At 31.8% G+C, this 15,187-nt stretch overlaps 1 protein-coding gene across 2 annotated transcripts in view; it reads right to left on the bottom strand.

Moving 5' to 3' along the window:
• Window positions 1–15,187, bottom strand: part of PRPF40A (pre-mRNA processing factor 40 homolog A) — a 60,031-nt gene that overhangs the window by 27,587 nt on the left and 17,257 nt on the right. Inside the window, exons 1-2 of one of the 2 annotated variants that reach the window (XM_066346322.1) lie at window positions 10,733–10,739; window positions 1,155–1,265 (exon numbers count right to left, since the gene is read on the bottom strand). In XM_066346322.1, coding sequence (XP_066202419.1) covers window positions 1,155–1,259 — 105 coding nt within the window. In that variant the 5' untranslated portion in view covers window positions 1,260–1,265; window positions 10,733–10,739. Of the gene's footprint in view, window positions 1–1,154; window positions 1,266–10,732; window positions 10,740–13,284; window positions 13,366–15,187 lie in introns of those variants that run through there. The other variant, XM_066346323.1, reaches the window with a different exon arrangement.

A 15,187-nucleotide genomic window follows, 5' to 3' on the forward strand; every position in this document is an offset into this window, starting at 1 on the left:
ATATATAAACCAGTTAGGGTAGCATGAGGATGCTACTGAAAACTCAATTCCAGACAGAGTATCTTGGGCAAATACATAATTGATAAATACTACTAAATATGTCAGTATTAAAATATCTACCAATCTTCCAAGTACTGCAGCACACATTAGTGTGTGGCTGGAAAATACCTTATCTCCTCAAATTCCTTAATTAAGAAGAAACTTTAATTATAGCTTGAAATTCCAGATCTACTTTTATTTAGGACTTCAGAGTTCCCCACAGGCAACATAAAATGAAAAATATACACTTTTGGAAAGACATTTTCCAAAGAGACAATTTCCCACTCTAAGAGAAGGGAAGCATTTGTAATTTAATTTCATCTCCATGAACTCAACCCTATTTGAAAATTGTAAGAACTTAGTAGAAAACACATGAAATCACCTAGGTTTGCTATAAAGAGGAAAACAATTTGAAACATGAATTTAAAAAATAAACGTAGGCCCTGGCTGGTTGGCTCGGCGGTGGAGCATTGACCCAGCATATGGAAGGTCCCAGGTTCAATTCCCGGCCAGGGCACACTGTGTCCATCTGCTTCTCCACCCTTCCACCTCTTCTTCCTCTCTCTCTCTTCCCTTCCTGCAGCCAAGGCTCCACTGGAGCAATGTTGGCCCAGACGCTGGGATGACTCCATAGCTTCCACATCAGGTGCTAGAATGGCTTTGGTTGCAGCGGAGCAACACCTCAGATGGGCTGAGCATCACCCCCTGGTGGGCATGCCAGGTGGATCCCGGTCTGTGCATGCAGGCTGTCTATCTGACTGCCTCCCTGCGTCTAACTTTGGGAAAATACCCCCAAATAAATAAATAAATAAATAAATAAATAAATAAGAGATAGTCTTTTAATTTATTCTTTAAATCACCTTCTTAAATCAAGGTCAGCCAACAGGATTCCTGAGCAGGGGCAAAAGCAGTAAATAAAATTGGTTTGTTCAAAGAAGTGAATGAGTTTTGTCTTCTTGTTGACTGATGTGTTTATTAACCCTTTTCTCCTCTGAATATCTTTCTGAGATACAAGCAGTACTATTCTGATAGTCAAATACCCATGAAATACTACCAAAAAAAAAAAAGACAAAATTTAATTAATAATCCCTGATTTCCAGTCCTCAAACTTTTACCTCAGCTGGTGTTTTAAGATCATCCGGTTTCTCCCAAGTAGACTGTTTTGTTTCAGTATTGTAGTAGTAAGTCCTTCCATCAGGTGATTTATGTTCAGTCCACATTGATTTCTTTAAAGAAGGGAGGGAGGGACAGAGGAAGGGAGGGAGGGAGGGAAGAGGGAGAGAAAGGGAGAAATTACAAAAACATTTAAATTTTTTAACAGTGCCATTTCATTGGTTTCAAAGCAACATATTAAGAAATTAAAAGTATAAAATGAGCACACTTTTTGATAGTTCAGAAAGCATTTAAAATAATTTATCAATACAAATTGAGAGGTAACTGAAATACAGATTTTAAAAGCACTTTAAAGGCAATGAATCAATTCAGGTTTTAGGATCTTTCTCTACAAAGTCTCAGAATGGTAAGATCATGACTGTTCTTATGAGGACAGCAATGTTAACCAAATAAGACAATCTTTCAGCAATGAAAATCAATGACTTATAAATAAAAGTCCATGCTAATGTAGTACAGGTTCACTGATCATGAACTCAACAACCCAAATCCAAAGAATATGTACATCTAGTTGGACAAAAGATGCAGTTGTCAAAATTAGAAAGAATGACTTTTGAATAATAATCAGAATTTAATAATCAACAAGGTGAAATTTAACAGGGATAAAATGTGAATCCAAATGCTTCAACAAGACAGGTAAGATCAAGAGTTATGCAAAGCTAGTTTGATACAGAATATAAATCCCCTCTTGGAGTTCAAAAGAACCACTAAGAACCTACTAAAAATCCCTAGTAAAACCTCAGGTTTTAATAGACACGATGCCTCACATAACAGTTTAAGAGTCTTACAAGGTTACTATACACATCCATATGTATATATTAAACTACAAAATAATAAAAGGTATGGAAGGAAACTTTGAGAGGTGATAGATATCTATGGTCTTGATGAGGTTGCTAGTTTCACAGGTGTATACCTGTTCCCCAAACAATCCAGTTTCACAGATTTAATATGTATAGATCTTTATATGTCAATCATACCTTAATAAATGGCTTAAAAACTAGTTTTACAAGGAATCATGAATGAATGAATTACTGAATGAGAGCAAAGGTACTAAGTCTAGCCAGGCAGATTTTTCAGATGGTTAACAAACTGAAGTATGCTTGAAAGAGGGTAACAGAGATAATTTTTCCACATTTCTTCAAATTTAAGACAAAACATTATTGTACACACCTCTAAGAAAGTAAAATTGTCAAACCATCACTTGCTTTTCTATCACTCAGACTTGTTAAAATTTTTTTGAATTTATTCTTAGACATTGGCTTTATATATATATCACTTTGTGAATATATAAAAAGGAAAATGGGCAAATAAAATACTTAACTTCCTCAAACTTCACACTGAGAACACTTTTTGTATCAGAGTTGCTGATTTCCATTGTATTTCATATAGTATCCCATTCTGTGGCATTAAGAATACTGATAATGCAGCATTTAAAAAAAAAAAACAACAAAATAACTAAAAACCACAATTCGGATTCTTAATTTTCTTCTGTACTTATTTAAAGCTAACCTAATTTTTCTTTCTTCCTTATCAACTTCAATGAGTAATAAAACAGACCCATTTTAATTTCTGCTTTGATAATATGAACATGATTCACTGCTTTTCCTACTCTCCAGCCATCATTTTATTCCTCACTGATAAAAGAGCACTGCACAATTATTACTAGAATTTTCTTCCAAACACTGACATTCATTCCTGATGTTGGCACATTCTACTGTCCAATCATGTACAACTAGCTATAACTATAGACACCATGAATTATAGAATGCATCCCAATATCTCAGACATGTTAAAGGGTAAAAACAAATATGCTAGTAAATCACTAGATTATGTAAGGAACATTTGTAAAATGTAGGAATGCAGAACAAGAAGAGATGACTCAAGGACATAAACTGATAACTTTAACAAAAAAGCAGATTAAGTGAGATGATTATTTTCTATAACTTTTGAGAAGAGAATTAGAACAAAAAAAAATAAAGACAGCCAGTAGAATTGAAAAAAACACTTGAGAAAATCTGAGCTGTTTGACAATGACTGACCCTTCCTATGGAAGTATTAGGTCATCTAACAGCTATTTATAATGATTTTTGAACAATGTAGAAATACAATTCAGAAGATGCAGTAAGCTCTCTAACTTGTTTTAGCACCATGTACAAGATACGACAACTACAATCTCTCTAGTGCATTTAAATAACTGTTAAAAATATTTAGCACAGTTATTCACCTACTTAGCGTCTTCTCATCAAAAAGCGATATTATTAGCCCTGGCCGGTTGGCTCAGTGGTAGAGCGTCGGCCTGGCGTGCAGAAGTCCCGGGTTCAATTCCCGGCCAGGGCACACAGGAGAAGCGCCCATCTACTTCTCCACCCCTCCCCCTCTCCTTCCTCTCTGTCTCTCTCTTCCCCTCCCGCAGCGAGGCTCCAGTGGAGCTAAGATGCCCCGGGCGCTGGGGATGGCTCCTTGGCCTCTGCCCCAGGTGCTAGAGTGGCTCTGGTCGCAAAAGAGCAACGCCCCGGAGGGGCAGAGTATCGCCCCCTGGTGAGCAGAGCGTTGCCCCCTGGTGGGCGTGCCGGGTGGATCCCGGTTGGTGCATGCGGGAGTCTGACTGTCTCTCCCTGTTTCCAGCTTCAGAAAAATACATAAAAAAAAAAAAAAAGTGATATTATTAGACATACAAAAGCTTCAATTATATGGGTAAAGCTTTATGTCATAAATTAAATCGTATTAAATAAAGAGGTTCCTATTTATTTCATATTTTTTGAAAGAAATACTCAGTAGTATTGCAAGATTGTACTATCTAAAGAGAAATCCTTAAGTTCCAAAATTATATTTAAACTTCCCAAGTCACATGTGCTAAAGGGCATCCAAGAAAGAGGAGGTTCGTCAGAAATAAACATGTATTATATAAGATGATGGTATGTAAAAGACCAAATAATGGGGATAAAGAGAGGAAATATATAAACCAGTAAAACAAATAGTAAATAAAATGTATTTACTATCTATTACTTTGAGCCTTAGAACTATTTTAGAAGGCAGGAATGACTACTACCCCCATTTTACAAATAAGAAAACCAAAACTCCAGAAGGTTAATGACTTGTTCATAGAGATTCCGGAAATAAAAGATAAGACAAAACTAAAACAATTCAGTCATATCTGCCTCTGAAGAGCACATTTTACCAACCCTGAAACACTGTTTCAAGCTTGCTTTATTCAGGGACAGTCTACCAATAAGGACAGATAAATTAAGCCCTATGCTAATTGCTTTTGATCGATTATCAGTTAATCCTTTTAACAATCCTATGATGTAGGTACCAATTATTATCCCTACTTTACAGAAAACAGACACAAGAAAATAAAGTAACATGGCTAGCTTATGAGTTCCTGACAACACTGTTGTGGCCCAAACTAAGGTCCTATTAATGAGCAAGGTTCCAAATCTTTGCATCAATGAAACAATCACTTCAGACAATATAAATTCTGTACTAATATCTTAACTGTTATGTCAGATTCACTTAGAGAAGTTAATTTTGCAGAAAAATGACTGATCTGATACTTTTTGCTCCTTTTCCTTAAAACTCCAGCTTAAAGTAAAATCATAATTTATCTTGCTTTTGGCCAAACGAATATTTTAAAAGAAAAATTTAAAAACAAATACGTTAGAATGGTGACTAGAAGATGAAAAATGGCATACAGCATTAATGGATATATCAGCAACTAACTTCAGAGCAATAACCAATAGTTGCCTATCAAAGAATTAAACAGCCCTTGCAGAACTGGGGGGAATCTAACAAAGACTTAGATGTGTATTTTGAATGGAACAAAGCAAGCGAATTACTTTTAACCTTAAGATCAGTTGCTCTGAGGCCTTGTAGGAATTAAGATACTCCTTGCATTGGAATTTCAACATTACTCTGCAGTTTTGTCACAGATGACACCATTTCCAAAATTACTTTAACCACTGACACAGCTATTTAACTAATATAAAGTTGACATAAATTGCAGTTCTGGGAATCCACCAAAAGTTAACATTTTTACAAATGATAAACTGGGAGTATATAGTAAAAAAATAAGGCATTAAAATCATTATCCTAATACAGAAAAATCTACACTCAGTAAGTTAATCTAATAAAATAAAAAACATGGCCACTCATAGACCTCAGCAGAGATACTACAGTTACATGTTTAACTTCATTAGTAAATCAAGGAAGCACACATTAAAATGAAACCATTTACTCAAATAAATGAAAAAGGCTATTAGACTACAATGTTAAGAAGTTGTGAAGAAAAGGAAAATCTCATGCTATTATTGGGAATGAAATTAGTACTTCTCAGCAACTTAGTATTCTTATCAAAAATAAAAATGCAAACAGTTCTTGATCCTAAAATTTCACAAAATCCCATTTCTACAGTTGCAAAGATGTTTCCTACAGGACTGCTTGTTGTGGTAAAAATTAAATTCAATATCCACCCAATTACAGTCCATTCATATTCTATAAGATGTATCTTCTGCAGATCTATTTTTAACATATTAGGATATGTCTAAAATGCTGTGTTAAATAAAAAGAGTAAGACATTGTAACAAATGATGTAGTGGCAAAATATATACATAAAATATATAATTATCAAAAGATAATATAATTTTCAAATTTAGAAAAGCTAGTCAATAATTGAACTGTGAATAAATTCAGTATCAAATTCAATTATGTATAGCAGTGGTCCCCAACCTTTTTTGGGCCATGGACTGGTTTAACGTCAGAAAATATTTTCATGGACCAACCTTTAGGGTGGGATGGATAAATGTATCATGTGACCGAGACAAGCGTCAAGAGTGAGTCTTAGACGGATGTAACAGAGGGAATCTGGTCAATTTTTAAAAATAAAACATCGTTCAGACTTAAATATAAATAAAATAGAAATAATGTAAGTTATTTATTCTTTCTCTGCAGACCAATACCAAATGGCCCATGGACCGGTACCAGTCCGCAGCCCGGGGGTTGGGGACCACTGATAAACTGGTAATAGAGATAAACATTTATATTCTCCTAAGTTTTTATTCAATGTATAAGCTCAATTGAATGAAACTAAAAGAGGAATAAAGTGAAAAAGTCTAAACACTAAATAAGAAGATCCTCTTACTACTCTAAGGAAAATAAAAAAATCTAGAGAAAATGATTTTCTCACAAACTATCAAAATTCAAACCAGAAAGCACAGCACACTAGAATATTCCAATTACCATAGAAGCTGAAAGATACCCAGTCAGATTCACAGCAAAATACTATATAACCTTTAAATAAAAGAATTACAATATCACTATCATAGAAAAAGATAAAGTTCTTTATTAGTAACAAAATTCAACAGAAAAGGTATCCTAAAATAAAAGCAGGCAATATTACTTTGAATATAAATGTAAAAATTTAGATAAAATACTAGCCAAGAGAATCCTTTAATGCGTACACTTTGACAAATAGAATTTATTGTAGAAGTGCAAGGGAGGTTTAATATTGGGCAATTTATAAAAGAAATTATTTTTATTAACAAATTGAAAAAATACACTATGTGATTATGCTAACAGATTCATTATGATTAAACCACATTCTGAAAACTGAAAATTCACAAGTATTAAAAAGGTAAAAATAAAAATTCTCAAATAAAATAAAAAATATCTAAATGATAAAGGACAATTTATCAAAAACTAATAAAAATGATTCTAAAGCCATTTCTATTAAAATCATGACCAAAAGCATGAGTCTGCAATCACTATGATTCAACAAACAGCACAGCAGTACAATGAAATGATTAGTATAAATATGGGGAAAGAGATAAAATTCTCTTTCCTTTAATGCTAAAGACTCATGAAATTTATAAATTAAAATTTAAAAAATGATTCTAATTATCCAGAGAATCTGGTAATAAAGCTGGGTATAAGATAAAATATAAAAATCTCTGAATTGACAATAACTAGCTTGAAATAAAAATGGAAAATATCCTACTTACAATATAACAATTTTTTACAAAGCAATAAAATAAAAATAACTATGATAGCTGTTTGTCCTGTCAAAATAGAATTTAAAACAAAAACCATAATGGGAAAAGGAGTTGTATAATGAGAAACCGATTCTAAAATAGAACATAAATGTAGCTTTAATAAAGTGCAAAAAAAATGATCATCTTAAGACTGTGTTTTCTAATCATAATGCAAAAAAAGTATGCCTTATAAAAAATTAAGTCATCCAAAGACATGATTCATGAAATAACTGATAGGCTAAACTTCATTAACATTAAAAACTTCTTTGCCAAAGACAGTCAAAAGAGTAAGAAAATAAGCCACAAATTGCAAGCAAAAGACACAACTGATAAATTTAATGCAACTCTAATCAAAATACCAAAAATACCTTTTGGATGATTTGAAAAATAGATTAAAAAGTTATACAAAAGATATAGGGAAGGAAAACAGAGACCAATAAAAATATTCAGGTCACTTAAAGAAGGGAGGGGTCAGGGAGGAAACATGTAAGCCACAGAATAAGATAGTACAATGCCAGAAAAAATAATATTACATTATCAAAAACCCCAAAGGCTACAACAAAAATGTTAAACATATTCAGTAAAGCTGTAGGATACAAAATTAGTTGCATTTGTATACACTAACAGTGAACTATCAGAGAAAGTAAAACAACAATGTCATTTACAACTGGATAAAAAAAACAAATAAAACAAGGAATGAATTTAACCTAGGAAATGAACAACATGTATACTAAGAACTATCAAACACTGGTGAAAGATACTGAAGAAGACACAAATAAATGGAAAAATATTTTGTGCTCATGGAATGGAAGAATTAATACATATTGTAAAACTGCCCATACTACACAAAGCAATCAAGATTCAATACAATCCCAAGCAAAGTTCCAACAGCATATTTCACATTAATGGGACAATTCTAAAATTTGTATGGAGCAACAAAAGATCTGAATAGTCAAATCTATCTTGAGAAAGAATCAAGTTGGAGGCATCATGCTCCTGGAATTCAAACTGTATTAGAAATTATAATCAAAACAGTATGGTACTGGCATAAAAGCAAACACATGGGTCAATGGAACAGAAATAAAATCTAGAAATAAATCCATGCATGTATGGTCATTTAATTTATGACAAAAGCTTCATCAAAACACAATAAGGAAATGACAGATTTTTAATAAATAATGTTGGGAAGACTTAACAGCCAAATTCAAAATAATGAAACTAGACTACTATCTTATACTGCACACAAGAATTAACTAAAAAATAAAGACTTGAATATAAGAGTTGAAATGAATAAAGGGTTCTAGAAGAAAACATAGGTGATAAGCTCGATGATAGTGGTCTTGGCAGTAATTTTTGGATCTGGTTCCAAAAGCAACAACAAGAAAAGCAAAAATAAGTAAAGGGGAACTACAGCAAACTAAAGTTTCTGCATAGCAAATGAAGCCATTAACAGATGAAAAGGCAACCTACAGAATGGGAGGAAATATTTGCAAATCACATATCTGATAAGGGGTAAATATCCTAACTATATAAAAAAGCCATACAGTTCAACAGCAAATATTTAACAATACAATTAAAAAATATGCAAAGGATCTGACAAGACATTTTTCTGAAGAAGAAATACAGATGACCACAGACACATGAAAAGATGCTCAATGCCATTAATCATCAGAGAAATGCAAATCAAACCATAAGATATCCCCTCATATGTGTTAGAATTTATTATTTACCAAAAACAGAAGAAATAGTAAGTGTTCAAAAGAATGTAGAGAAAAGGAAACCATTGTGCACTACTGTTAGTAGGAAAGCAAACTGGTATAGCCATTATGTAAAATAGTATAAAGATTCCTTAATAAAACTACCATATAAACCAGCAGTTCCATTTGTGGGCATTTATCCCAAGAAAACAAAAATACTAACTCAAAAAGATATATGGACCGCTGTATTCACTACAGAATAATTTACAACAGCCAAGATATGGAAATAAGTGTTCATGAATGGATGAATGAATCAAGATGTGGTGTATATGTACAATGGAATACTCTTCAGTCATAAAAGAGAATGAAACCTTGCCATTTTACACATGGATGGACCTTGAGGGGATTATGCTAAGTAAAGCAAGTCAAAAAAGAAAGAAAAACACTGCATGATCTAACTAATATGTAAAATCTAAATAAAAACAAAAATAAGGGAGCATTAGGTGGTGGACAAAATGAGGAAATGGGGTCAAAAGGTACAAACTTCCAGCTATAAAATATAAAATAAGTCATGGGGATGAATGTACAGCATAGTGACTATAATTAATAACACTATATTTCAGATTTAAAAGTTGTTAAAGTAAATTTTAAAAGTACTCATCACAAGAAAAAAATTTTGTAATTTATATGGTAAGAGATGTTAACTAACTTATGTATACAAGTTCTGTATCATTTATTGTGTATACCAAAAGCTATGTCAAAAAAGAATAATAAAGATGAAGAATTGAAGGAGAAAAAAAGGCTGTACAAAAATAATTTCATAAGTTTTTGCCAATACAAACATGTCTTAGGACATATTATCCAATTGACCAGCTCTTGGGGGTGGGGTAGGGTGGGTCATGGGAGTGAAGATGGAGAATAAAAAAAAATTACTATTAGTCAAAAATAAAAATAGTCATTTATAATGGAAGAATGCCAGTTAGATATGCTATAACCGTTTAACTTTTAAAGCAAAAGATATAAGAAAATTTTAAGTATTTATATACAGTTCACAATTAAAAATCTTTCCCCCCAAATTTAAATTATTAACATCTGCAATCAATTCAAAGCTTTCTGCATTCCTCAATCTTGGGATAACAAGCTACCTCCCAGAACTATAGTTTCGACTTAATGAAATTATACATATCTACTCTTTGTTCACTGATTAAAGAAACAATGCAGCTAAAGAATAAAACTACTAAAAATAATCATAAAAAAGCCATCTTTAAGTGAGTTCTCAGGCTTATATTATTTTCCCAAAATACCACAAAAATGTATAACAGAATACCTATACAGAAGCATTAGCAAAAAGAACTAAAAGTTACTATATTAAAAGCCAATGCTGAGAATCAAGCAATTCTGAATATTCTATTTATTTTTCTGACACTGTGTTAAGGACAGTACAAGCAAAAAATATTTTGAACTACTATGTATTAGGAAAAGTATAATTAGGTTTACAGTAATAAACAAGGGTACATAAATATTTGTATGTAAGAGTACTCTCTAATGTAATACTTAATTGAAAGTTATCGGTTTAATTTACTGTGCATCTACAAATTTTGTTTCCTTTCTATCTAAGTATGATGGGTAGAATTCAAATTCTTGTAAAAAAAAAAGAAAAAAATATATACCATTCAATTTTTCAACATTTGGCACAGAAATAAAAACTGTTCAACTTAGTAGATATTTAACATAGAAATTAGGATGAATATGGTAAGCTAAAGAAGTATAATAAAATAAATATATTCCAGAGGTACTTACACCTGTTGTACCTAAAAAAGAAAGAAAAAGAGCAAGACTTACAATGTGATAAATCATGTTCAAATTAATAGTTCAAAAATATTTAATACTATTTCTTTCACTTTAATCCCATCACAATAAATACCTTAAAAAATGTTCCATATGACCTAAGTGATTACTCTTTTACACAAAATAAACACCTACAGTGCAGTGCATTTTCAGAATTAAGTAGCACTTTCACTCTCAATCTGCAAACTCGGAGCTGGTTTGAGAAGTATTCTTACATTTGTTATTATAGGTGTCCTGTTTCTCTTCTTACTATTACAGGCGTCCTCTTTCTCTGCTATAATACTGAAGTAGAAAAATACCTCAAACCTCTGATCCAATGCTTTAGATTTCTGGCAACTTCAACTATCTAGGTTCCAATGAGGGCAATCAAAAAAAGCTATTATGATAGTCTCATCATATTTAAAAGTAACTAAAAAGAAATGTTAAGGTAATTTTCTAGGATTATTTGGGGTAACAGTAATCAGCTCTAGATATTTAAGCAAAAATATGATACTAGCTTTTTCAGAACAGTACTTCAACTTAAATAAATGATATATATAAAACATTTAAAAACATTATGTCCCCTATAAACATGCAGGAAAGTACAGAGAGCATTTAAACACGTCTGACCAATAATGTTTAAACAAAACTGTTTTGGTGCAAATATAGGATAAAGTTTAATGAAACACTAATTTACTAATAATGGAACATTCCATAGTAATAATGGAACATTATTTACTATGTATGTAAGTGGTAATGATGCATTAGACAGAGGTATTACTATTACATATTACAGTCACACTAGTTAAAACAAGCTGGTAACAGGTGCAGTAACAGGACTTAACTGAGAAGTAATCCAGAAAGCCAATTAAGAATACATGCTCCACATTTAAAGTATGGACGTGCTACTCCATTCTACAAGGTTTGTTGAGTACAAATGTGACCCTAGCAGAGGTTTTCATTAAAATATTCACTGAGTACAAGGACCACTGTAAACAATCAATATTTAGACCATTCAATTTTTCAAGAGAAATCCAATCTTTGGGTAAAAAGACTAATTAAAATCTTATGTAAAGTCAGCACACTTTAAATGTTAGCAATTACAAATTTTAAAAACACTGTGTAGGCCAAAGTTTATCTGTAGACCAAATTTGGTCCCAGATGTCTTGATCTAAAATTATAGTTTCTTATGGATTCAATTATGAATACTCTCCTTATTTCCCACTACTTAGAAAAAGACAAAAAAATCAGGAGTTCATTATAAAGCCCAAAAGATAATGCTTTCATTCCTCATTAGATTATGGTAGCTACTATTCAAACAAAGTTTAATACATACCAACATAAATGGTATACATACCTGCTGCTACATCCATATTATTTACTCCTGGCTATAAGAAAAAAATATAAAATTAGTAATATATACCTCATTTCACATAAGTTCCTCATAAAGAACAATCAGTCCTTTCTAATGACCAAGCCAATGACTCAAAGAATTTTTGTTAAGTTTTAGTGGTTTCAGTTCCCTGAGCTTGCAATAATTGTAAAAAAAAAAAATCAATAATCTGGGGCTACTGAAGCACTTATATTGCCAACTATACACAGATGCACAACCCCTTACCCACAATTCTGAAATCCAAAAAGCTCTGAAAACTAACGTTTTTCAAGTATGATACCACAACTCAATGGCAAAACCTGCCCTGAATGAGATGAACTCTAGTCTTTATGTTAGAGGAAACATCCTTAAGTTTTGCTATAGAAATATTGTGCTAGAAATTACTGAGCACTCCTTAAGACCTCACAGGAAATTCTGATAAAGTATATAGTATATGTAATATATTACCATATAATGTTAAAAAATAATATGTGTGTGTGTGTGTGTGTGTGTGTCACAGTACTACAGGTTTTGGGTAAGGTACTGCAAACTTACCACTCCAATGGAATATGCCACATCTGTTCATTACAACCACTGCGCTTTCACATAATAAAGAAGTTGTGTAAATTTGAATACCATAATGATTTATATATCACTATACTATCCAATAAGGGTGATAAGGTTGTTCAACATTTTCTAAGTAATGTGCCACAGCTGAAGTCTCAAGAAATACGGATTTCAGATGCAAACTTCTGACTTCTAAATCTAGAATTAAATCACATTATATCAATTTCCATTTGGCACTCAAGTAAAGCAAATGTCTACTTTTTAATTGATTATAATGCTAGGAGACCAATATACTACGTCTAACTGGTAAATTACACTTTTTAGTAGTCTAGTCTTGTTTAATGTAGGATTAACTTAATAAATATGGGTGTTTATATACTAGACTATAAATATAGGAAAAATGTAAATGCTTATCATTGAAGAAACTAAAAATAAAAGTCCACTCTAATTTTGTGATTCCCATCTTATGTTACAATATGCAAGAGGCACTTAAAGCTAATACAATTGGTTATAAAATATACATATATAATTTCATATATAAAAACAATCAAAACATCACAGGAAATAGTTATTTTCACAAGATTACCGGTAAGGCAGGCTGCATGGAAGCCTGAGACATATGAGACATCATCATTCCAGGCATTACTGAAGACATCATTCCAGGCATCTAAACAAAAGTTAATAGAAAATTAAATGGTTACTACATAAGACCAAAGCACTTCATACAACTTGAAGAATCTACCTGGTTTTTAAAGCTAGTAAGTACGACTTAAAATTAAAACCCAGTGAACACTATATTATATAGACAGTATGCTTAGTAAGTGCTTGTTGAATGAATGAAGTACTTTATATTGATGATATATTTTATATTTTAATACTTAGGTCATAATTACGATGTATAGTTACAATTATTTTAACAAACTTAAAAGTTCAGACCATGTTATTTGTAATCTAAATTTAAGAATATTTTAGCTCAACACTCATGCTTTTCTCCCTTTCTGAAAGCAAGACAATTTTTTTCAAAATTTCTCATCTTTGATTTTTAATATGTACTAAATTAAATAATTTTATAGCAATCTGGTCCTTCATAAAATTTTAGATCGATGGTGTTTAAAATTCAGTGATTTAAAAATTACATAAAAGAAAAAAAACTCTCAAACACAAATCATCTATGTCCTCTCTGGCAAAGAAAAATTTAACAAAGTATATACATGAGTAGCTGAAGAAAATATATTAGTTTGGGAGCTTAATCTACTCTACCAATGACTGCCATTCAAATTTATTAATTAATCTTCCCTAGTAAGCATGAATAAATATCATGAAGATTAACAAATTTCCAAAGTATTCTGACCCTATGCTTATGTATATTAGCATAACCCCATATTGTAATTTTGATTTTACTACGAACAAATCTAAAGTGAACATGGAAGACGACAGAAATTATATACAACAATCAACAATCACAGGTACTTATATAGATAATCAGTTATTCAATAGTTTCAAATTAAATGAACAATCTGAGAAACAGAAACAACCCAAAAGAAATAAGCATATTGGTCAACAGGAACACATAAAAGCTACTAAAGGTAGACAACACCCACGCAGTTTTATTCCTTGTGTAAATCAAGCCATGAAGCAAGACCAGGCTAAAGTACAATTAAAATGAAGTAGCATGATATTAATTGGTTAAAAGGAAAAGTTCTTTGCTCTTCAAAACATTAAACTGTTTAAACATCACTACACAAGAACCTGACAGAAAACACGTGACTAAAATTTGGAATACATGGTCAAATAATCATTTAAAAAAAGAGATACAGATCTAGAAAACCAAAGCACTGGCAAGCCTCCCAACCCACTAACAGAATAACAGAAATAATATACACGTTAAGGGAAAAAACTAATGATCAAATGAGAAGTAGGTTTGTTTCCTCTCCTCCTGAACCCCTACAGAAATACTCCCACATCAATTCTGCTTTAGGCTAATAGTAAAGTAGGTCTGAGCTCTTTAAGTACTAAGTAACAGATTATGGGGAGAAGCACAGTGGGCAACGGAGAGAAACAGCCTATTTTAAATGGCTTGTTTATAAAAATCAAAAGCTAGCAACACATCCAAAAAATAGAATTCTATCCTAAATTGAGAAACTGAAGTTTAAAAATTTAACAGAAAAACAAGTCAAGATATATTCTCATAAGAATTAAAGACATTAAATCTGTAACACAACAGACCATTTCCCCATGGTAACAGCACAAATGACTGCAATTTCAAATTAAAACACTCTGATGTCATAAAACAGACAAGCAATCAAATCCCATTTAAAAAAAAAACCCCACAAAAAAGCTGGGATATAAACAAAAGTTTACTATACTAGGCCAAAGCTAAAACGGACAATATTTGAAAATCATTAAAGGACAGAGTTTGGCAGAATTTTCTCAACTTTTCTTTCCACACTTTCAAATTTTAAACCATTCAAAAACTTTGCATTTAGACT

This window comes from Saccopteryx leptura, chromosome 7 (assembly GCF_036850995.1).
Source record: "Saccopteryx leptura isolate mSacLep1 chromosome 7, mSacLep1_pri_phased_curated, whole genome shotgun sequence".
Classification (NCBI taxonomy): domain Eukaryota; kingdom Metazoa; phylum Chordata; class Mammalia; order Chiroptera; family Emballonuridae; genus Saccopteryx; species Saccopteryx leptura.